Source organism: Brachyhypopomus gauderio, chromosome 11, assembly GCF_052324685.1.
Source record: "Brachyhypopomus gauderio isolate BG-103 chromosome 11, BGAUD_0.2, whole genome shotgun sequence".
NCBI classification, from domain to species: domain Eukaryota; kingdom Metazoa; phylum Chordata; class Actinopteri; order Gymnotiformes; family Hypopomidae; genus Brachyhypopomus; species Brachyhypopomus gauderio.
Window position 1 is genome coordinate 7,239,044 of NC_135221.1, and position 25,671 is coordinate 7,264,714.

A 25,671-nucleotide genomic window follows, 5' to 3' on the forward strand; every position below is an offset into this window, starting at 1 on the left:
TATATAAAGTGATGATTCATAATAATCATATTCATCATACGTTTTGTTTGTTCCCGACGTTCCCATTCTTTTAGACTTAATCTTGCAATTTTGAAACCACATTTAGAGTCTTAACATTTAATTTAATTCAGGACACTCAAATCCACTAATGATGACTCATGCCTTGCCCTCCGCTGTGCTGCATTGCTATGGTGACGGGATTCTGAACGCCATTGACTTCTGCTGTGAAAACCTGGCTGAACTGGTGAGTGTGTAGTGGAGAAGGAACGGGCGGGAGGCTGAGACAGCGGGACAAAGGGAGAGTTTATTCTGAATCGGTCACATCCAGACATTAACAGGAAGCCAAATGCTGATGTAATTGCCACCACTTTGCTGGTTTTCATGCACTTTGGGGTAGGCGGGAGTTTCCCACAGCCGTTCCATATGTATGCACTGTGGGCCAATGAGGACAAACTGCAGTGATTCTTTATCCAAACGTAATCGATTTGTTCTGCCACATTTGTGTGGTGTGGACTTTGCTAATATCCGATGCTGTGCTTCTCTCTACATAGAAGGTAGTTTGTCGTGTAGGGTATGTTGTCATAGCTTGTTGGAGAGCAGTATGTGGTTGAAGCTGTGTGAGCTGTTGTCTTTGTATCATGGACACCTAACAGCAGGCTGACCTCCAGACGGGTATGTCCCCCCAAGTTGCTGTTGGCTGTATCTGGCAACCCTGCCAACCCTGTTTGCCTGCTCAGTTGGCATGGCAGAGTTAGAATGACGGTCTCAGTCAGTGTACTGATAGCAGCCATGACCTTTCCTGTGCTTAAGCTTAACCTTGAAAAGGCAGCATTGTATCTGGCTTGAATTTAAAGAGCCTGACTAATGTGAGATGAGAAAAAAAACGAGAGAGAGTCTCAGAATTTTGGCATGAGGTTGTTGTTTTTTTATTGATGATCACCAGGATGGTTCCTTTTTACAATAAATCAGCAGAAATCTATTTTTGCATTTCGATTTGAAAGAGATCATATGGAATACTGCACTAAAGAAGAACAGAACAGTGTCATACAGCGGCAAAAAACAGGAACTATCACAGCGTCTTCTCAACAACATCTTAGGGCAAACAGAAGCAAAGCCCAATAATATGCATATTTCAGTACTATTAAGACAGTTAGCTTGTTCAAATATACCTTTTTGAAATGGTATTTGTATTTAATTTCGGTTATTAAATGAGTACATTCAGGAGTATAACTAATAAAATCGCATGCAGAAATTGATGCATTGGCATGACGCGTGCCAGGGGGTCCATTCTGTTTTGAGAATGGTTTTAGAAGGATGAAACTGACCTTATCCTTGATGTCACTTTGTTGTGTTTGTTGAGAAGTAGAATTACTTCTAGAATGCAAATTCTTTGTGTTCAAGCAGAATCCAGCAAAGCAACTTACAATACATTCAATAAAACTAAATTAGTGCATCCATTACTTGCAGTTCTGTGTATGGAAATCACAGCTAATCAACAAGACCAGATGGTACTTGTCGCTAAGGCCAAATATTAAGATATATTTAATATCTGTGGGCATACAGTACAGGATCCTATCTTACCATAGGTCTATCAAAAATACATTGTCCTTGGTGTATATTGTTGGGAGCAGAGAGCAATCTCAGTCACTGACCCTCTCAGTCACTGACCCTCTCAGTCACTGACCCTCTCTCTGTGGGCAAAGAGGTAACTCTGTCACTTTGGCCACTCAGCTATGATCTCCTCCAGCCGACCTTGTGCGTCCACAGCTAAGAGGAATACGGTAAAACCTTGTCACTGAAAGCATCTCAGAAGGAATCCTTTCAGAAGACAACTAGCCCATTTACACAGGGGGGGGGGGGGAACCTCTAAAAAACCAAAAATTTTAAAAGTTTTAAAATGCTGAATCGCACATCTTTGAAATAACCAACTAAGAAAATCTGAAAACGTAAAGAGGCTCACTGTTATCTTTCATCTGGCTTGGGATAATATTTAAACGCTTCTCAAATTACGAGATGACACAGCGCATTTCCCACAGAAAGACGTCATTCATAGGTGAGCAGCAGCCGGGTTTACAAGATTATTACTAAAATATGGCTGGTATGTAACTGAGGGGGGAACACAGCAACCACACTCCAGAATTGATTATTCAAACACACTCGCCATCTTGCTTTCAGGCCATTTTGCATGCAACAAATAACAGTGTGATGGTACGAAATTCTACACTAGCGCACTGTGTGTGTGTGTGTGTGTGTGTGTGTGTGTGTGTGTCTGTGTGTGTGTTTTAGGCAAATACTAAACTTAACAGACAGAAATAGTACTTTTAACATCTAGCCATGTTGTACTATTATAGAAAGTAATCAAAAATGAACAATGCTGGTTTAGACAAGCAAAAAAATAAAAGAGAAAGTAAATAAATGAATTAAATCATGCTATTAACAGCTTAACATTAATATTTTTTAGCGCTTTAAAAATGTTTGTAGTGAGTCCACAACCTCTGAATCACTCAAGGAAGGTACTTCTATGGTGGTCATTATAAATTAATTGCATGACAGGCAAACAATAACATTAGGTTTATACATTTGGGATGCCATTCTAGATTCAATCAACTACATTACATTCAAACTTCAGTAAATGTTATAAATACCTCAGTTCAATCAACAGACAGTTCTAATTCTTTACAATAAATTAACCATTTCAGATTATTTCTGTAATATTTACATGCAGTTTACCTACCTATAGCCCCTTTCATTTTTGGCCCCTCTATAAAATCTGCTATTATTCTTGATGCAAAATATAGTTTTTAGATGTTTTGGATAATGCTTTAGATCAGAGAACCTTTAATTCTGCATTACTGTACTTTTGTGTGTCTATTAATAAGGCTGCCAAGGACATATAATTAATCATAATTAAAATCTAGATGCTATTTCAGCATACATCAATTCTATTAATCCTTCCCCCATGCTGTTTAAAGTGCTTCTGCATTGTTCTGTAAACCATTATTTTGCCTTTTCTAGATATCGAATGCAGAAGGCACATGAGGCCTCTTTGCTCTTTGCTCATCCAGAATATGGATGCTACACACTCATGGACAAACCTCAGAACTGCTACTGCTACATAAACCTCTGGTGATCAGTGCCTCACCCAAGACGGAGTTACTATCTGAAAACTGTTTTTAAACTACGTCACTTGAAACTTTCATGTAAAACTTTACAAAAGGTGTCAATTATTTTTGTGTGTATTCCTGTTCAAATTCTTTAGGCATGTACCCATGATGTCATTATGAAAATGACTGCACCATGCTACTGACCTCCAACCTTATCAGGAAAAAACACATTTGGCAATAAGGTTTCATTTTCTCAATCTGTCAAATTGGTCAGCATGTGGATGACTCACTAAATGATATGAAAATATTAGTCTGCATGTAAAGATGGGGGAATACAAACTCTTTTAACCCTCGAAGCAGAACCCTCAGTCACTATAGCTCTTAAGATATGCCTGAGCTACACAAGCACCATGCTTTAGTTAAACAAATTAAAATATCAGTCGCTGCAAAATAAATCCTTTTCATTGCTAGCTTTTTTGTTTTTAGTTAGGTTTTTTTATACAGATTGCTACACACAAGCTGCACTGTTCTTGAACGTTTTGCATCAGCCAATGGACGTACAGAAGGGCCTGTTGATGTCATCTACTGTGCCATATTCTTAAAGACACATACATATACAGTCTCCAGTAACAACAAACTCATGTTGAGATTATGTATTTGCAGACTCTATTCTTTGAAAAGACATATTTGCATAACATTTTCAGAAAACCTCAAGAGGTTTTGTTCACCATCATAATGATTTTAGATCAGGACCCTAAACATGTTTTGAACAAGCTTGTTTGCTTCTTGACTGGTTGCTTGCTCCTTTGTTGCTGGTATGTGTACTGCATGCGTCTTTTCAGAATAGGGTGATTCAGGTCTCCAGTGCTGGGTCTTACAAATACAGCCATAATACTGTACCATCAGCCACAACACAGATATTTTGAAGATTTACTTTAAAGACTTGTTGTCTCTCACAGGCTGATTTTACATTTCTGAAGAATAAATGTTCCTATATTCACTGTATGACTTAATAATTAAGACAAAATTGTGTAGTGATTTGGTAACATGCCAACATGAATAAAGTAGGGAAAGGATGAGGTATATTATTACAAATTGCAGAGGGCATTTTTGTGCTACAAATTCATTTTTTACACAAATACTTGTTTCTTAAAGATATCACTCTAGCAAATATGAGTGATTTAAATGTACAATGAACTTCAGCCTATGCCACCAATTCTCAAACAGTATCTAATAAGTCAACACTGAATTCTTTGCCTAAGTTTTATAGACAATCAAATAACACATGGGTGTAAATGAAGACACTAAACCAAATCTTATAAGTAAGGCCTTGATTGACAGCACTAGGATTTGTGGCAGGCTAAGATTCAAACTAAATAAATGGAAAGCAAGACTATGGCCGGTACTGAATACACCATCTTAAGGAATCATGACAAATGAACGTATTTATAAATTGAAAGACCTGCCTAAAATTCGATTTTGCAGGCAGGAAAAGACTCGTCCTGCATGACCACCGTGCTGCTGCTGGCCAGGACCATGATATTCAGGTCCTGCTGCTTCTCGTGGGTCTGCTGATACCAGTCGCGGGTCACCTCCGTGTCGTGGGTAGGGATTAGGGTCACCTTTAGAAGGACAATGTGGTCAGTGACACTTGGGAAATGTGTACAACTCTATATACATATTTCAGTAGCTTCATATCAACCTAATGTCTTCCTACAAGATGTCTAAGACTAAGTGTCTGCAATTTTTTTTATCTAATAGTGATGATACAAGTATGTTGATACAAGATACAACGTTGACTTTTTGTGCACAAAATACCTGAAGGTTGGTTCCCCACTGTGCTTTGCCTTCAAGCAGAGCATCCAGAACCCCACGGCTGGGCTCTCCGCTTCCTGGGTCGTTCCCACTCACAACGTAGTACGTAGCGCGCACCCGCTTGAAAAATTCTTGGTCAACGTTTTTCGCACTGCAGTGATTTGGAATGTAGGCAAGGTCGACGTAGAAAGGTGGTCCAGGGGAAAGGCCAGAGCTGGACTTTTGGTTGGAACCTAAACATTCATAAAAGATTTTTTATGAATTGGTCAATTTGATTTATGCATTTTGAAGCATTCAGTGCAGTTGCAACCATTTAAAAAACATACCTATATTGCTCTTTACACCATTGACAAGCCCTTTTCCTGGATGGTTCTCACCCTTAGAGCCCTGTGAATCAGACGTTCGAGACAAATGGAGTGTCTTTTCAGAATCAATTTTTTTAAGAGGAGGACCATGAGGTGAGGAGTCTTTGGATGCCTGCTTTACAGGAGTTATGGACCGTCTGCTCCTCAATTCACTTTTACGTGCCGGCGATGCAGACTTGGGCTTCCCCAGGTTCTTCTTTAATCCTTTGTTGGTTTTAAGGTCTTTCTTGAGAGGTCGCTCCGTGTGAGTTTGGGGATTAACAAGAGCTTCTGGGTCTACCATGCACACATCGGGGTGGGGTGGTTGAGGAACAGGGTCTTTCATTGGAACTGGTGAAGGATCATGGCTCCTTGGAGAGTGATGACCTCCTCCACATCCACCACTGGCAGACATTTTGTCCACTGGTAGATGCTCTGTATCTTCATCTGAGTCTAGGTTGCCTTCAGCTGTGATGGATGGACACTCCTCAGTCTCAGGAGGCACGTCTGAGTCAGACTGAGAAGGAAGTGACTCACTTAGAGAGGTGGGAGGGGTTTCTTCTCCTGCAAGTGATACTCCATGTCCAGTTGCCATGCCACTAGTATGGGAGTGGGAGCCCTCCTTGCTGTCTCCATGGTGACTGTGAGCATGGTGACGCTGCTGCTTGTGAGATCTCCTTTTAACAGAATGCTGTTCACGTTCATCATCAAAGTCATCTTCCTTAGAGCAGTCACTTCCCACGTCCTCCTCTCCTTCCTCACTGGATAAATGATGTGGGCTCGGGTTAATGAATGAAGGTGAGAGTTCCCCTTTGTGATGTTTGTATAATGGAGGTGACTGAGATGAGCTGGTCTCCATGCAAAGATCAGAGGGTCGGGATAAATCATCGTCTGACTTTTTGGAGGGCTTGGAGTACGAGGTCTCTTCGTCTGCAGAACGAGATGCAAGCGGTGTTTGATCTTTCTGTTCTTTTGCGTCACGTTCCAGCATTTCCACTTTATCACCAGGTCCCGAACTCAAACATGTGACAGTTTCCTTCCTCATTTCAGAAGAAGACGTGCTTGTTTTGATCGATTCATCTGATTTCTCTGTATCTTTTCCTGACAACCCTTCTTTTGGTGGATCCTTACTCTCCTGTGTTTTTTCTTTGGACTCTGTATTTTCTTTCACTTTTTCCATCTGTTCTTTCTCTATGGATTCCTTCTTTATGTCCATTTTCACTTCTACAATTTCTATACACTCCTTTCCTTCCAGGGATTTATCTTTAAAATCTTCAGTTTTTACCTCTAGTCCTGTCATTTTTGCAGTCTTATCTTTTGGAAACTCTTCATCCCCCTTTCCTTCTTTATCATGTTCTATGCTCTCCTTCCCTGGGATGACTGCCTGTTTTCCTTCCATTTTGCACGTTTCCCTCTCCTCTTTTTGCTGGTCTGATTGATCTTCTCTCACTTTTTTAACATCATGTATCTCATATTCCATCTTAAACTCATCCTTCTTCTCCTCCTTATCTGTTTCTACCTGTTTTGTATCTGCTTGGCCCATGGTGCTTGCTATGAGTGTTTCACAAACCTTACTTGAAACATCTTGAGAACTTGTGCAAACATCTGATGGTCCTTTTGATGACCCTACCTCACACTGTTGTTGTGAGCGTATCTGCAGATTACACTCATGGTGGACTCCTGTAGTTGAGGCTTTAACATCAGCAGGAGGTTCAGACAATGACCTTCTACTTTCTTTTTGATCATGTTCTGCAGGTCTGTCACATTCAATTCTACAGGGTAAAGTTCCTTCCTCTGTGCTGCTTGCATGTTCCTCTGACTCCATGTCAGATGATTCTTCTTGGTAGTATTTGTCCGCTGTGTCAGCTTTCTTTAATGGAGCAATATCAAACATTACTGCTGTAGCAGAAACTACGTCAGCCTGTGACTGTGGAGGTTTGGGGGATGCAGGTGTTTCTGAGAACTGTGGATCAGTCACAGACATGGCTGTTTGGTTGAAGGACTGATCTTTGTCTGATTTGATACTTGTTGTATCATCCTCTGACTTCTCCTCTGCTGATGATGCTTGTTCTTGAAGGAACGATTTGCTCTCCTCTAGAGGACTGAGCGGAGAAAACCTTGCAAGGCTGGACATTGATTCAGCAGTTGTTGTTACAGGTGTGAGCCTTTCAGAGACTTCCATGTATTCATCTCTTGACTGCACCCCAGAGCTTAAATCCATTGTTAAAGATTCCTCTTCTTTGAGAGAAGAGAACTCATATGATATACTATCTGCATCTGTTCTCAAATGTGAACTGAACATAGTAATAGGGCTCTCCAACCCCTCTCTAAAGTGTTGCCCTGTTGAATAAGAGGCCGATGTTGATGAAGAATACGTAGAAGATGAGGATAAAGAATGAGCTGTATCAGACATAGCTGTCTGGACACTCATGAATTCTACTTCCTCTGGCTTTTTATCAGAGATCTGCATATCAGCTTTATCTGTTGTCTTGCTTAGTTCAGAAGGTTGTAAACTGCTGTCTTTTTCCACACGCTGATCAGTTCCCTTGCTGACATCATCCTGGTGGAAGCCTTGTCCAGATGCAGGGCCTGCTGTAATTGTCGCACCCTTTTCAGAGACATCTCGACAAGGAGAGGAAGAGGTGCTTCCTGTGGCTTTAGTAATTGATTCAGCTGTCTCCTCTTCCAAATGTTCTCCTGCAGCTGCTGATGCACTCTCCCGCTCCTGCCTCTCCTCTGATTTGTATGACTGCTTCTCCTTTTCCTCTTGTTTTTTCTCACTTAATGCATCACTAGCATCATCGGAGGTTGCTTTACATTCTTTCTCTGACATTTCCCGGGCTCCTTTTTCCATATCCACATCAACTTCATCTTCTTCACCTTCCTCATCCTCGTCCTCATAATCATCCTCTTCTTCGGCCAGTAACTTCTGACTTTTAGTTGGGTAAGCCTCCGTTTGTCCACTTGCAAGCGGCGATTTGCTAGTATGACTGCTTGTGCTGCTTACGCTGTCGGATGCAAGAACATTGTCATCGACATGATGTACGTCAGCACAAGAAGCAGCAGAAACCTGATTATCTAGATTCTCGGGGGATGACTGACCAAGCGTTTTCTCTGGTGGGGAGTGACGGCCAGAGGAAAATGGGTCGTCTTTGCTGACAGATGAATCTATCTTTAGTGGAGTAACTGACACCGTGTCTATTTTATCATCACTTTTCATGGCTTGGCTCTCTGGTACGCTTGCAGTATGGGATGAGGTTGATGGCACCGACGTCGTCTGAAAGTCAACCTGATCTTGTGACGGAGAAAGCACGCCTTGTTTATCACTTTCCACAGCCACAAATGCCTCAGCTTTAACAGAACCGTCGCTGGCCTCTGACCGAGGTGTGCATGTTGTCTCTGTCTTTCCGTCTTTCTTAGTTTCTGATTTATCAAGCTGTGAGAAAGTGGAGGCAGAGGAACAAGGCTTTTTCACTGACGGCTCAGAGTCTTCCTCTTCCTCTTCTTTTTCCTCTCTGTGGAAAGAGCTGCCCTCTTTGCTACACTGCTTTTCCTTCTCTTTCTCTTCCCTCACCAATTTCTCTGACCTCTCTTGGAAGTCACTGGTGGACAAGGAACTTGATCCAGATGTAGGGGTGATTCTGTTGTCATATGTCTCCACATATGTGAAACTCTTGTCCATGTACGGGGTGTCTAATCTCTCCCTATCTAACAATTCTTCTTGGTAACTCATCTTGTTATCTTGCTCGGAGCAGGTGCTGGGCCCACTCAAATCGCCCGTCCTCATCTCTGAGAAAGAGGCATGGTAGTCAACCTTGCTGAATGATAATGGTTCTTCATCACTCTGTTCATCTGTGTTGCATGCAGCCCCGACTGAAGATGACTGGCTAGACCTTCTATTGTCATCGTCATCTGTCTCAACATTAGGATATTTGTCTTTGTCCTCTGTGTCTTTGTCCAGGTCCTTTGAAATGGGTTTTTCATAGGGTTCATATTTAGATGGCTCATAGCTCCCTTTTTCCGGTTGGCAGGTAATGCCGTCATCCTTTTTCTCCGTCTCTGGTTTTGCTTCTTTTTCAGCGGTGCTTTTGGCATGCTTTTCATCGGCACTGTCTGTTTTATGAAGATCTAAAGAAGACATTTCTAACCCAGGAGAGGCCATCTCTCGCTCCCTTTCCTTTTCTTTCTCTACTTCCTTCTCAGGCTTCACCGCGCCCGCTGAAGGGAGCTGCGTTTCCTGCTTCTTAGAGTCCTCAACACTTGCCAGACCGAAGGCGTGGGTCGACAGTTCTGACCCTGACAGTGCGGTGGAGGGCGATGTGGTCTTCAGCTCCTCGCTCTCCTCCAACTGTGAAGGTCCAGTTGGTTCATCTAAATGAGTCGACATTCCCTCTTTTACAGTGCCTGTTATGGATGGAGTTTGATCAGTGCAACTCTCTTTTGTTTCGTCTGAGGCCCATGGCTCTACTGACAGTGGTCTTGAACCTGCACCTCCCATGCAGACGGCATCTCCTTCATCCTCCTCTGTACTTTCTTCATGATCTGAGTATTTTGTTGGAAATTCAGAGCCCACCGCTGTTTTCCCACCATTCTCTGTTTCTTCAGATGTGGACAGTGAAGCCTCAAATTTAATTGCCTCAAGGCACTTCTCTTTATATTCTAAATTCAACTTGGCACTAATGTCCATTTTTTCTGATACTGATGGTAAAGTCTCATACACTGACAGCATATGTTTATGACTGTCTTCTTGCAGTTGTGATCTGGATACAAAGTCTGTATCTTCCAGATCTTCTGCTTCAGAGCTTGACAATGACATTTGCTTTGGAGATTCCTCTAGAGCTGATTTCTCAGGATCTTCATGCAGCTTTGCTGGGATTATTGCTTTTACAATATCCTCAAGTTCTTTCTTAGATTCTAAATCAAGTTTAGAATCCTCAGGTGAATCTGGTTCTTCAGGTAAATATTTAAAGGGACTCTCTTTTAAATTTGTCTCTTTGGATGCCGACTCAAGTTTTGAAGTGAATGTTTCATCAGCTACAGAGGATATACTTTCTTTTTGCCTCTCTTCAGGTTGGTCAGATTTAGAAATGATATCTATTCCTTCAGGCAATGATTCTGAAGACTGTGGTTTCCTCTCTTCTACAAATATTTGTTTAGTTTCTTCATCTTTGTCAGATGCAAGATCAGTCTTTTCTGAAACGGACTCGGATTTTTGAAAAAGAACCTCTTCTACTGGTTTCTCTTTAGATTCTTGATGCTCTTTATCTGCTGAATCAGTTTTCTCAGGTAAAGATTTGAAGACTTCAGGTTTGTCATCATCTATATCTTTATCCTTAGGTTCATGATCTACTTTTGGGTCAACATCTGTTTTTCTTGCCAGGCTGGATGTTTTACCAGCCGATTCTGGTAGTTGATACTTGATATCATCCATTATCTTATCTTTAGATTCCCCATCTGTTGTTGCTATAATCTCAGCAGTCTGGGGATGGCTTTGCTGTGCATGTTTGTCCTCAAAGGTTGTTTCTGTTATTTCTGAAGTTAACTGCTGTTTCTCTAATTTAATGTCTTCATTTTTTTTAGATTCTTGATCTGTTATGCAAATTGAATCCCTTTGTTCTAAAACTATGGATGTGTCAGATTTGCCCAGCATTTTAGCTTCATAATCTATATGTGAAGGTATGTATGACAGTTCTGAACCAAGATGCGCTATAGGTTGGACTTCTTCTTCATGCTTCTCTGCGGATTCTTTGTCGTGTTTCGACATTAAATCCGACTCCAGCTTGTAAGACACAGTTTCTTCTTTCTCCTTAGATACTTGTTTATCTTTCACAATTAAATCGGTGGCCTCTGACTCAGATTCTGGTTGGCTCTCTTTTATATGTTCATCTTTAGTTTCAAGGACAGATTTTAATGATGTATCCATTTGGAATTTGATTTCTTCTGGAACTGTATGTTTAAATTCTTGGTCAGATTTGTAGATTGATTCTGGGTCTTCTGAAGCGGATTTTGAGATTTCAGGGTGACTTGCTTTTTCAGTTAGCTTTTCTTTAGGTTCAGAATCAATTGGAGATGATATATGTGGTTTTTCTAAAGTTTGTGTAGTTGATAGAGTGTCACCTACAGTGTCCTTTAAACATTCTTCTTCACCTTTGGAGATTAAATGTGTCTCAGCTGACAGCATCAGAGTTTCTTCCTTTTGTTCTTCCCTAGACTCTTGAACCTGTTTGGCTATAACATCTGTTTTTAACTCACACTCCACTACATGCTCATCTTTTGATTCTAAGGTGGTCTGTTCAATTCTGTGTTCTACTTTATGTTCTACTGTTGCATCTTCACTTTGTTGATCTGTTCTGGCTACGAGATCTGTTTTTTCTGGCAATAATGCGATATGAGAATGGCTATCCTGCGCAGGTTCTTTAGAAATCAACTCTGTTTTTTCCAAAGATAAAACCTGAGATGATATTACTTTTGTTTCTTTTTCTTTAGCTTCTGGACCAGTTGTGTGGGATGCATGTGTGTCTTGTAATGCTGGCTGCAGAGTTACAGTTTTAGTAACTTCTAATTTCTTTTCGGTTACCTGATTCACTTTATCTACTATTTCTGATATTGTCGATGCATCAGGTTGTTCCTCCTTTGCTTGTTTTTTCGCAGATTCATCCACTGTGAGTGTTTGAGCTGTTACAGCTCCTAAAGGTAAATCTTTAATTTCTTTGCTGGCCACATCCTGCTCGGTGGTGTCCAACGTAAAGGACAAATCAACCTTTTCTGATTTAGTCTCCGATAAATGAGGCTTGGTTTCCTCAAAATGTTCTTCTTTAGATTCCTTATCCTCTTTAGGGACCACATCTGATTTTTCATGACTTATTTGAGACATCACAATTTGCGAATACTCTTTAGGGATTTCATATGTTTTCTCAAATCCTGAAATCACACCTTGCTGCTCTGATATTTCAGACTGCTTTTCTTTAGACTCTAAAAATGACACGGCTGCTTCCTTATCTGTCTCTACCATTGAGATCTTCTGATAAGCACCTTCTTGCTTCTCCTCTGCATCCTCTTTCTCATCTTCATAAAGTTCCTTTTCTTTCTCTCTTTTCTCCTGTTCTTCTACAGAGGTTGAGACATGATGGGATTCATCAACATGATCACGATCATCAAGGAACAGACCCTCCTTTTCCTCTGCCATTTTGGCTTTAGTATAAAAACTGAACCCTTCGTATTTGTCCTCATCCTCTTCAGTTATCTTCTCTGCTGGTAAATCTTTAAAATCATCTTTTTTTATTGATGGTTCCTCCTTTGTAGTCAGTACAGTTGTTACAGCAGCGGGCTCCTTTTTCTCTTGTGTTTGGGATAACTCCTCTTTCATTGAAGTCTCACCCTTCTCTTCTGCCTTCTGTGCTTCTTTTCCATCAGTTTTAACGACTGTGTCTGGTTCATGTTGTTCACCCTCATCAGTTTGTATTCTTGGTTTCTCACTCTCTTTTTCAAGTTTAAACTCCTTTTCTATGTCATGTTCCAGTTGTTCAGGGAATATCCTGTCTTTGTCTTCCACAGGTGATGCATGAAGTGGAGAATGCGTGGCACTAGGTGGTCCAGACTGTGTAGGAGATGCCATTTTAACAGTGCTGTCATCTGGGCTGAAGCATCGGTCATCTACCTCTGTAAAACCACTGGACTCTGAAACTAGTGGCTTTGAAGTCACAGGAGATGTAGTAGCTTTTTCAGTTACCTGAGAGGCTGCATCTTCTTTAAATGGTGACACTGCCATTTTTTCTGCCAGCTCAGGTGGGGACACTGATTTTTGATCCAGTGCAGACTCCAAAGATGAAGGCTTAGGACTTTTGGGCCTGCCAACATCTTTGGCTTCAATTTTATGAAAGTCAGTGTAACGTTCCTGTAACTTCTCAAGTGAAATGTCAACATTTGGTGTTTGATCTACATACTCATCCTCCTCCTCTTCGTCATAGTGAGGGGTGGTTTCAACTCCTTCTGTTTTTCCCTCTAAGGGAAGTGGTGGACATTCCTCTGAAGGAGGTGATTTGAAGCACTTGTCCTCTTCCAGGGAGGATGTTGGAGAGATGCTTCCTGCAGAGTGCAAGTAATCTTTTCCTTGAGTAGCTTCTGTTTGGGTTATAGGTTGTACACTATTTACTGTGTCCAGAAGAAGTGAGCTCTTTGGGGTGTCTTCAGACTGAGGTGCGGCTGACTGATCTTCAGTAACAGATGTAGGAAAAGAGGACAGTTTGTCATACTCTGTGATCGATGTAGCTGAAGAAACGTGTTCCTCCTCTGCCAATGGAGCTGCTATTATGCTAGTATACACTGAAATAGCAGGTTCTTGAATACCCATAAATGCTTTTGCTGCTCCATCACCCATTGCTTGCATTTCCTTCATGCCATGGATTGCATCAAAGGAACCTGTCTGATCTGGAACAGAGACATCGTATGTTCCAACTTCATACTGAAGATGAGGTATCCTGTCCTCAGATTCTTCATGAATCTCCTCATCTGAAATTGTCTGCTCAGTCTCAGAGTAACCGGGTATGGTCTCATCCTGAATATATGATAAGTTTTCTGCTGCAGCAACTCCTTGGACTGTGGAGGTAATGGCAGCTGTCACGCCACCCACATTGGACAGGTACGCATCCTCGTCCTCATTGGCCAGCTGGGTCTCCTTACCTGTTGTGCACGGCCATTCCTTTGTGACCTTGTCGTCTGCAACATCTTTGATTTCTTCATCTGCAATGGCATCTAAATCCTCTGCCTCCTCCAGCTCTGCTTTTTCAATGACACATTCTTCATCCATCTGCCCTTCTTCAACGTCGCTCTTTGCTATGCCTGTAATTTCCTTCTTGCCTTCATGCTTCTCCATTTCCTCGACTTCATGTTTTCTGTCCACTCCCTCCAGGTCTCTGCTGTCCTTTCCCACCCCTTCATCTTCCTCATCTCCTATACCCATGTCCTCCTCCTCCTCTACTGTTTTCTTTTCAACGGTAAGTACTTCCTCCTCCTCTTCCTCATCTTCATCCTCTATGGCAGTGCCTTCATCCTCAAATTTATCACCCTCCAGGGTCTGTTGCTGCTCTGCAACTTCCTCAGCTTTTCCCTTTGTTTCAACAGTAGTTACAGGCACATCTTCTTTTTCTGAAACTTGTGGTTTCTGGATATCAGGTGCAGTTTGAGACTCAATGGCCTCCTCTTCCTCATCAGCAGTGTCAGGCCTGGGGCCTAATTCTTCATCAGATGGTTTTGAAGATGGAATGGCACTTTCATCTTTCTCGGGTGGTTGTATCAGTTCAGTTGGTTTCTTTTCTTGCAACTCCACAAAATCCCTTGTCAAATCTTCTGGAGTTGAAGGGACAGATTTGACCTCTCCCGTTCCATTCTCTTGAATCTCAATCTTGGCTTTCTCGGTACTTGGTTCTGTAACAGTCTCTGAATGATCCACCTTTGCAGTCTTGCTCTTTATTGTTTTTGGTTTCCCTTGAGTTTTGGCTTTGTGAAGAGTCTTCCTGACCTCTGGCGTAAAGGGTTTTAGATCAGGCTTGGTAATTTTCCTTAGTTCTGGTTTTGAAACATCCTTGGCCTTTATTTTTTTCTCATCTTTTTTTACCAAGTCGTCTTTTTTTATTTCACGTTTTTCCTTCTTGAGATCTTTTTTTTCCCTGTCTTTTTTCTCATCCATTTTGGACACTCTTTCTTTAGTGTGTTTTTTCAGTGACTTCTCCTTTAGCAACTTTTTCTTTTCTGTTACCTCAGATTTTGGTTTCAGTGGTTTTGTGTGTTTTTTCTCCTCTTTCTTGTCAGACTTGTTATCCTTGACAGAATCACTCTTTGTCTCAAGAATGGATGTGTCCTCCTTTAAATCAGTTTCTTTCTTAATGGTCTTTGTAGGTGTGTGCATCTTGGGAGACTTAAGACTTTCTTTGCTGTCAGTCCTTTGCTTTAACTTTGTTTGTTTTACAGCAGATGTTGAGATTCCAGATGCCATATCCTTTTGTGTAGCTACAGGATATCTCAAAAAATCAAGGTGTTTAAGCTTTTCAAGCCCTTCAAGGATTTTGTTTTGTGGTGCATTGCCAGGGAATAGAACTCTGACAATCTTCTCTGTTGGGTTGGCAGGAAGCCACACCACAAGAGCTGTAATAGACGTTAAGTATGGCACAGATATTTCTCCCTCCTTTCCATTGGGGAGCACAATTCCAGTTTTAGCTTTGCTGTTACCAGCCCACTTCTGCATCAGAAACTGCATTTCCTTACTATCCTTCACGGGATTGAGGACAAACATGTCTAGCCTTCCTACACCCATTTTGTGAAAAAGTGTGATGGGTTCAATTGTATTACTAACCACTCTGAAAAGAGGTTCGGGCTTGACTCCAAGCTTATTAAGGTACTGCAGTGTCAGAGATGCCTCTTCAATACTACGTTTAACCTTTAAGTTTGACTCAGATGTGCGCAGCTTCTCCGGAACATTGAAGAACACAACTCCAAGCTCCGGTGAGATTAGGTTCTTCATCCAGTCACTGTAAGTAGTGGAGCCTTGTGACTGCTCTTCCTCCTGCTCCGCTATCTTCCTCTGAAGGAGCCCATTGATTCCAGGGAGGTTGTCAGCACCAATATGGGTGAGCAGGATGGAATCAATACGATCCAAGTGTCTGACAAGTTTCCAGAAACATGATCTTCTCTCAGAGCCACCATCAATCAAAATGTTGAAGCCATTGACTGCAAAAAGTGCAGAGTCCCCTCTCCCTCCGGGGAAGATGTAGCAGCAAGGTTTCGACAATTTGAGAAATCCTCCAGAAGTGGGTGGCTCTAGCAGGTCGAACGGGGACGGCACATCTACCGTCTCAGAAACGTACTCTGTGAACTCTGTGACGCCGTCCATTTTGGGGAGTATGGGCACAGGATTCAATTTATAGTCCAGAAACTTGCTTAAGTGCTGCCCCAGAGACGTCCACCCGGTCTCAAGTCGGCAGGACACAGTGAGTGTTGCCCTCTCCCTTGGGTCAACTTTTTCCTGCAGTTTAGTGACCTACATGTGGTGTAAGCAAGAAATACGCAAAATGAAAAACAGCAATCAAATTCATGTAAATATGAATATGAAAAAATATCTAATGTGAAATATTACATTAATCTACTTAATTTGTTGTGTAGTTAAATCTAAAAGTCAAAAAGGGTTCTAACTTACTCCAGGATCAGCAAAGACACGTAAAAAGGCTTGACAAGTAAATACTCCAGTTTGAAGAATCAGGTCACCTTGGTCCGAGTTCTGTCCACTCAGGACCAGTAGCTTGTGCACAGCTGGGTCAGACACGAGAGAATGGATCTAGGACAATGGCAAGAGACACAGAGGGTATTTAAAAGAGGCGTCACAGAATTGCTTTGCCTTTGTGTTTTAGCAGATCAAGTAAGTATATATCTGATAGTCCAATAACATATGTTTCAGCATATGTGTTCATAATTAAGTGAGAAAATAGTGAAACTCCAAAAAACTGTGCTTTCAATAGTGATTTTGTGGAATAAGAATCCTACCTCTGAAAGAACTGTATCCGCTGATGGATTGACTAAGACGACTGTCTCAAGTACATCACTTCTGTGGTGCAGAGTCCTTTGTCCTGGGAAAAAAAAACATTTTTTTTTGTAAAGAATTTACTGCTGAAGTTTTATTTATGTATTTATTGGTGTACAGAAATAAATTCTTATTTGATTGAAAGTTAATTCTGTAAAGCAACAGACTTTATTCCATCAAAAATACAAAACGACCTGCTCAATCTGTAGACAAATTAGTTCAAATACTACACACAGCATTGGTGATTTACAGAATTCCATCATCAAAGAGATACGGCTTACTGCTCTGTGCTATTCCTATCATTAAAAGATGACAGAAAACCCACATATTTTATAAAATACTCATAAAAATAAAAAAAATGTAGAAATATGCATTCCGTCACCAGAAACACTTCATTTCTCACTCAGACTCTGTGCAATTCAGATAAAGTTAACTGAAGACTGCACATAAAACATTCATCCAAATCTAATCAACAATGCATTAGTTCAGGACACATTTTAGCTGAATCATTGAATTTCAAGTGGGGCACTCATAAGCAAGTTACTGCAGTGCTCAGTGCAGCTTTATTGACTTTTAATCTTCGCACCCCTTAGGAACAGCACGGTGACTGGTCAGTCGCATTATTGTTACCAGCATCAACCTCATCTGTTGAAGTAAATGAGCAAACATCAGGCAGAATGAATACCATTGGGTAGTACTTCTCTTTTAATCTGCAATAAAGATATGTTAAAAAAATACAATTATTGTAATGCTTATAACTTAATGCTGCAGCATCCTTGAGCAAAGCGGAAAATAAGCAGGACTAAGAAATTCTCAAGACAATATCAGTTTCATCTGCTGTGAGATTCATTTAGATATATAATTCATTTAGATTACAATCATTCAGCTGGTAAGGATTAGTGGGTTTTATAACATCTGCAATGACTGCAAGTGAGTATTGATATAAAAATGATATTGGTTGGCGAGGAAACCCTACGTCACAACTACTAAAAAATATCCTTACTTTTACATCCTCTCAATGGACAGCATGAACAAGTTTGATCTTTGGCAGCACTAGAAAGTCCATTATCATAACAGGCTGTTATTATGGAATTAGTAAAGTAATTAGTAAAGTAATATGTGATGAACATAGAAATATAGTGAACACAGCAAGCCTAGAGCAAGGTTTCAAACTGGCCTTGGCCCAGAGAGGCCTTCATCTGCTGGATGGAAACTTATATTGGGGGCGTTTAAGTTTACATTTAGCATTTGCGATAAATGGTAAGGTATAATAACAGGTGTTTTTATAATATTCTATAATAATAACACAGTAAAACACCCTCAATAAATTTGTTTGAGTTGTAGTGTCAAACTTTCAGTGACGCAGCAGTTCTAAACAATAGGACATTGAGACTCCAAATGAGATTTTCTAAGTCAAAGTGTTGTCACCTGCCTCAGGAAATCAGACAAGAACATCAACTGTCTGCCAAGGTGACAGATGCCAAAATAACACTCCTGTTGCTACTTTGAAAACCTTACAAAGTTATCACCAAAAAGCTGTCAACCTGAACTCCTGCATGTCAAGGATTCCAGCTGGATTCTACTTTAAAGAACTTGAAGTGTTCAGTATTTCTTACATGCAGACAGTTAAAAAAAAAACATTTTGTGAGCAACTACAGGTATGTTAGTTACTAATCATTTGAATCGTCAAAGCTTAGATTCCTGAACAACTTCACCACTGTCTAAGTCAACATGTGCAATAAATCCTTTTCACAGCATCTCAAGACTTTTGTGTGACAGATCCCTATGCCATTATTTCACCGACAGAGAGGGAGGAAGTATAATATTGTGATGGCTGATGTAACTCCTTGTTTACACTTAAACAAAATTAATACAATCATCCCTCGATTCACCTCAAATACCTTCGTCTTATGTAGCCATCAGGAGGAAGAAACACACTCGAACTGTATTTTGATTCTGACTTCACACGCGTGAGTTTATACATTTTAATTGCAGCTTTCCTAAAGGAATGTGTTCCTCCGCGCTTACACAAAATAGCTGGTCATTTCTCAAGCATGTCTCGCAGTCTTGTTAGCAGTCCTACCAAGATTGACCTGTTTGCTATAAATATCTGCTCATGAACACCCAAAATGAGAGCGCCATGTTAAAATAAGCTCAAACAGAGAGCACTGACAGAACGCAGACCAAACCACTGCACTGCTCCAGATAGTTCGCTCCAGATATAATCACCCCAGAGGAAGAGGCCTATGGAAGCTGGGAACTAAAATCACTTCATCCGAGGTGAGGAAACTCTAGAGCACTTTTCCAGAGCAATGATGCTATTATATCATGTGAGCATTTTCTTTTGCCTGCATAACCTTGAGACCTTGCTGTGGTGTGTGTGTTTGTGTGTGTGTTTGTGTGTGTGTTTGTGTGTGTGTGTGTGTGTGTGTGTGTGTGTGTGTGTGTGTGTGTGTGTGTGTGTGTGTGTGTGTGTGTGTGTGTGTGTGTGTGTGTGTGTGTTTCAGCTGCTGACAAAGCCAAGCCTCCCGGTATATGTTTGATGACAGTGTCAGATTGAGGATGAGAGCTATCACTATAGCACTTTTGTCTTACACTTTAAAGCATACAATTAACGGGCAAAGACCTCTTGTTTTGGAACCCTGTGAGGTTAATCAGGGCACAGTACAATAACAGTGTTTGTAACTGACTCACTGTGATCTCATTTTGATGAATGTGATAATCCAGAGCAGTATGAAATGATGTGTCAATAATCAATTCACTGGATTATAATAAACATGTTATCATTAGCTATGCTTTGCTTCTTATACTGTCTGGTTTTGTGAAACTGTAAAACTTTTTTTCAGTCTAGACTTGACCTTCTGGGTCCCTTCTCCAGTACTGAATGTCCCAGTTTCTCCAAACCCCCTGACCTGTGACTTGGCAATGCTGAATGATTCTGCAGTGAAGACGGTTGGAGTTAATTGGAGTCTATGTTAATTACAGTTGTATCACTGAATCCGGAATCACTTCCTGGGTGGAGGCGTAGATACATCATTATGCCACTGAAGATCACACCTTCTACACATAACTGGCATATATAATAAACACTGTCATTCTCAGTTGAATGAAACAACACAAATACCCTATTTAGTGATTCACCAAACCTTTCATAATGAAGACATAACGACATGAGGCTTATAGCAACTGAGTCCAAGTTGAAAAGCTTATTATGAATATTAAAGACAGAAACAAAGCAGACCAGAATACAAACAGAGACAGGGAGGACAAATCAGGAAACAAATGACCAAAATGTTGACAAAACGAAGAAAGGGCAGAAGCACATGCTTGGTGCCCTACCACTGTTTCCTAGAGACTAAAACCCAAGGCTCAGTTTAAGCCAACTATGAGCTCAGAAACCCCACCCAACCTACTACTTCACATCTGTGGCCATGTCTCCCTTAGCTTCTCCAATATGACACATTTACTTTGGGTTAGGGTTAGCTGTTATCAGTTATATCATGCTATTTGCCATCTACACTGTAATATAACGAATCTATCCAAAAATGTTATAGTCTGAAACCAATTGTCCCCATTGTGGCACTATTCTTAAGGCGAGACAGAAGGGAGAGAGGAATGTATTTTGCTAGTGAACGTTGCACAAGTTGGTGAGGGCCTCTTCTACTCTAAATCAGTATTACAGTATTACCACTGAACCGAGACTGAAGTGCCAAAAGGATTTACAGAAGGCTTACGGTTGGATTTGAAACCTGGCATCATACGGATTGAGAAGCAATCTGGTTTACTTAGAAACAGTGGCTTACATGAAACAATAACTCTTTGAAAGCATCTTGAAAACCCAGTCGTGAATCACGGCATCTAGAAAGCTACTGTCCTGCATCAGCTGGAACTCTCTGTCTCAGTGCAACATGGAAATATGAACAATCAACTTCTTATTGGATTTAACAATAACTATTGTTCATTACATTAAATATCTAGCATATGTTCATCATTTCTATCTGAACACAATTTAATTACAGAAGGTCATGGATAAGCGACATGTAGAGAAGTAACATTTTAGAGTTGTTTAAGATGTTTAGGCATATTACAATGTTCATTTGTAATAGTTTCCTCTAGTTTCTTTGCAGTGCATAAGAGCTTTTAACGACAACCACGCAACATGAACGTATCTAGTCCTACACGGCCTGGTAGCACCCACATTTAGTCTAGCCTAACAATGCCTTTTTAAAGCCTTAGCAAGCCAAAACCAGGAACAAAACATTATCTTTCCTAATAGCATGCAGAAATTTTTTATGCTTTGTCTCTCATTCCAAAAACATTAATTGGTGCTTATTTCCAAATACATAAAAAGTTAATCTCTCTTTGGCACTACGATAAAATATATTCAGGTTATAGTATCCTCCACATTATTAACATCCCTTTGTTTAAAAAAAAAAAAAAAAAAAAGGTTGGATCCTATTAATGTACTAGTAATATTAGGTGAGTGACTGGGAGGCTTCACACTGTATGGTGCTGCAGTACTGGGGGCAGGAAAGGCACCAGCACAAACTGGTTTCAGCAATAGTGTCCGTTTGTGCAGTCTCCTGCATATCCACCAACACCGTCACCTAGCAGCAGTGGTGAAAGACAAAACCCTTTCACAGTTGAAATAGAGAAGAAAATGATGAAAACTGCATGAAAAAAAGGAGAATGCCATCAGATGGGAAGACAGAAGAGAGAGGGGAGAGACAAGAGGGGAGAGAGAAGAGAAAGGAGAGGGGAGAGACAAGAGGGGAGAGAGAAGAGAGAAGAGAGAGGGGAGAGACAAGAGGGGAGAGAGAAGAGAGAAGAGAGAGGGGAGAGACAAGAGGGGAGAGAGATGAGAGGGGAGAGAGAAGAGGGAGGAGAGGGGAGAGACAAGAGGGGAGAAGGAAGAGAGAGGAGAGGGGAGAGACAAGAGGGGAGAAGGAAGAGAGAGGAGAGATGAGAGGGGAGAGAGAAGAGAGAGGAGAGATGAGAGGGGAGAGAGAAGAGGGGAGAGGGGAGATTTTTACCTCACCGTGACTGAGTTCACAGCAGGGACTCATGACATCATGTCTCAATCATCACAGACTGGGTGCATCTCTGCACACGCGTGCTGCTCCATGAACCCTCTCCCCTCACGCAGTCTACTGCAGCACAGCTGAGCGCACCCAGCGTCCCAGTCCAGCGTCCCAGTCCAGCGTCCCAGTCCAGCGATCAGCACCGCGGCACACACCTTCAGTGCACTAGAAACGCTAGGCCGTTTGGCAGCAATTCATCTAAGCATCGTTGAAGCCATTACAACGCCTAAATATATTTGTCTGCGACCCATTGATTGCAGACACTGAAGGATGGCGTATGCCAAGGAAACACCTTGCATGTTCTATTCCAGCCCAGGAACTGGAAAATAATTCAAAATAAGTGTGCTTGCTTGTGTTTGCTGAGGATGGGAAAACTCGCTTTAACTCTCACTTTACGTCCTAGTAGCGCTTAGTGGTCCTGACCAGCACCTGCAGGCCGAGGCACCTTTCAACTCATTAATCCCTCACACCGTGGCTCTTTGTTGTGAGTAAACCCGAAAGGATTAGTCAAATGAGTCCAGTGTCACAGCTGCTCGTGTAATAAGCACCTAAGCATGAGGGTTTGTTAGGTTATCAGAAGTCCGAGCTAAGACACTGGGCTCTGTCCTTTGCTTCAGCGGGCAAGTGGACCAAATGAAAGGCACGAGTCAGTGGAGACTGGTTGGCTCTGGCTGTCCTTGTCCGCTGGAAACACTGAGCCAGACAGACGTGTCCTTCAGCCCTGTGTACGTTATCGCAAAGTCAAACGGGATGTGAAGCTCGTCGATTAGGCAAATGAGCAGGCAGACATGGTGCAGCGGAGGTGGCATGGCCGGATTTGAGTGCGGCAGGGGTTGGAGATCCGCCAGCAGGCAGGGTGACAGTGACAGAACCAAACCCAAACCCCGCAGCTAATGGGGCAAACTCACTGTGTGGAAATGATGCTACGATGGCCAAAGGCTGCATCTGAGCGGAAGATAAATCATTCCAGCATCGATTTCTTATAAACAGTGGATATGTTGAAGGTTTTTTTTTTATATGTTTAATCTGACATATGCAGTCTAACGTGCTCTAGTTCAGCCTCCTGTCTGTACTGCAGATGCTGCTGCATAACTAGTTTCCTCATCTTATGAACCTTATTACAACTCTAGTTGCAGGTCTGTGCCATCACTCAGACATTTTACCATCAGTGAGAACAGTGAATGACTAAACTGGTGCAGCACTGAGACTGCTAATAAATCCATCTTCCAGTACACGGGCTGCAAGCACGTACAGTATTTAGGTGGGAATGCATTCACTTGACACTTACATGACGTTATAAGGCCAAATGAGACACTTGCTGTTAAGAGACTTGACCAACTGCAACCTTAGGAAAGTGACCAAATGTGACAATTTGGTAATAAAAAAATAATAATATATATTATATTATCAGTGATGTAATGTGGCAGTACTTAAGCACAGCCACAGAGCGCCACCAGGTCTCAGAGACACTATTACTTCAGACTCTCAATTACTTCGGTCTATAGGAAAACAATGTCCACAACAATGTCATACTTTCCTTAATGTTGTGACAATGTCAGAGTCTGCGCTAAAGAAAATAAAAGGGTGCACCGTACCACTGACCAGCAAAATAAAATAATAGCACTGATTTTAGTCTATTTTTATTTTTCTACGAAAATGAGTATAACTCCTTAACGCGACATCAGTATGTACAAGAACCACAGCCGAATTTATGTTCTAATACAGTATTTTTCCATGTCTGCAGCGGGCCGACTGATAAATCATCTCATCGTCTACATAAGAAAGCTAAACTATTTAATCTCATCTAAACTCCTGTAGCATATTTTCCACAAACACAAAGAACGTATTAATGTGTATGCACAGCCTGCACACTAGCACTCACAATCAAACTACACGAAATACCTCAGATCACCAGAGCCTGTTTTCACGGTGCTGCAAAAGTGCGTCATTCGGAACATTTGAGTCGGTGTAGGCGAACCCTTTCTCCAGAACCTCAAATGACTTATAAACTCCTTCAGGTCTCAGACACACTCGCCCCTCAGTAGTTCGCGACACCTTCGACGAACATGTGAAAGCTGACCACGCAGTACGGGTGATATCAGCTGTCCGGCTCTACCGCCCTACATTAGTCCGGTTCGGATAAAGCGGAGGGTGATGTGTTCAGGTACGTCTGACACACCGAGTAACTCTTTACTTCATTCTCCCGTCTCTCCTCGTCAAATTGTCGAAAGACGCCGGTTAAAATGAGCCTCAACGCAAACAACACAACATCTTCAAGGCGCCTGTTATACGCCGCAGATGTATCTACGTACCGTTGCTGATGCCGGACACGTTAACGGGTCGTCTTGTGTAGCGACTGGCGGACGCCGAGCCGTAATGGTCGCTGTATGGGTCGGGCGAGCAAGGCGAGGGAGGGGCCGGAGTGTGGGGAGGGCTCTCTCCACAGACTCGGTTCCGGAGCTGGGCGTGCTGGGTGCAGCAGCGTAGGCTGCAGCCTGTCGCCAACGGTGCTACAGACGCAGCACTGATGAAGAGGAGCGGGAGGGGGTGGGAGAGGAGGAGGTGATGGAGAGGGGGAGGCGGGGGTGGGAGAGGAGGTGATGGCGAGGGACGCCAGGGGGAGGCGGATGGTGGTGTCAAGAGACTCACCCATGCACTAATGGTTAGTGATTCTTGCATCACGAAGGACCAATAGCTCGGATTAGTAAAAACATCAATGTACTTGAACAGTCCTACTTGTAAATCTGTAAAACATTTTCCAGTGTTCAAAAACTTGAATACAATGCGTGAAGAACTCAACAGCGACATATGGGAATGTGTGAATTATTTACAACTATAAAGAACCGCAGAATTGCTATTGGTTCAAATTGGTGTCAGAGTTCACAGAATAAGAATTCGGCCTATATCTGCAGTAATGGGAGCATTCATATCTACCGGCACATCAAAGGTTCACAAGACTATATATTTACCACACCTAAAGGGATATTTACCACAATTAAAAGGATATTAGAATGTTTTCCCATTTTTACTTCGTGTTAATGTTGATACTGCTGATCAGGCACCTGTAAAATATGTTGTGATTATGACACCCTGTTTTAACCCAGTGACTAAAGAACAGGAACAGACACTTTTTAAATTGGGATTCTGTTTACCTCTGTTGGATATCAGACCTGAGTGTATTTGTTCAGTGGTGGATTGCTCTGTGCTTGGGAGAAGGTGTGATGAGAGACCTACATTCAAGCAGATGTTTGGTGCAGAGGGTTTACAGTGCTGGGGCCGTTCCTCCAGACTAATCATTCTCCTGCCCTCTCCCACTCGACCAATCAGATGGTTTCTGACTCACTTTGATCTGATGCTGCTCAGCACCACTATAATGATGGAGGTGCTTGGCACAAATTATGTATTTACAGTCTTAAAAAAAATTATTGATAGCTACATTTATTTAGTAATGCATCACTTGTACCTCGAATATCTGTGGGAGCAGAAAACACACACTTTGGTTTATACAAAATGTACAGTATCTTGCATAAGAGAAACATTATTCTTGCCTCTTTTCCATAATGGTCAGTTTGGGGCAGAATCTGGACCACGGCTGTGCAGCTCATAGCTCCTCCTGTCTCAGCTGCACATGTGTCTCTTTCAGACCTTCTGTCTCTTGGTAGGTCTTCTAATTATTGTCCTCTTTAATCAGTGATTTATAGGCAGAATTGTGGTGGAGGTACATTCTGTTATTCTTAACATTTATTAATAATGTATTA

The 25,671-nt window shown here is 41.7% G+C and overlaps 1 protein-coding gene across 1 annotated transcript; it reads right to left on the reverse strand.

Moving 5' to 3' along the window:
* Positions 1-910: 910 nt before the first annotated feature.
* map1ab (microtubule-associated protein 1Ab) lies at positions 911-24,343 on the reverse strand. Its single transcript, XM_077021508.1, has 6 exons — positions 24,226-24,343; positions 16,796-16,878; positions 16,452-16,589; positions 5,246-16,295; positions 4,923-5,152; positions 911-4,726 (listed from the first exon to the last, which is right to left on the reverse strand). Exons 4-6 carry the CDS (start codon positions 16,146-16,148, stop codon positions 4,571-4,573), a joined length of 11,289 nt encoding a protein of 3,762 aa, XP_076877623.1. The 5' UTR covers positions 16,149-16,295; positions 16,452-16,589; positions 16,796-16,878; positions 24,226-24,343; the 3' UTR covers positions 911-4,570.
* Between the last annotated feature and the right edge of the window lie 1,328 nt (positions 24,344-25,671).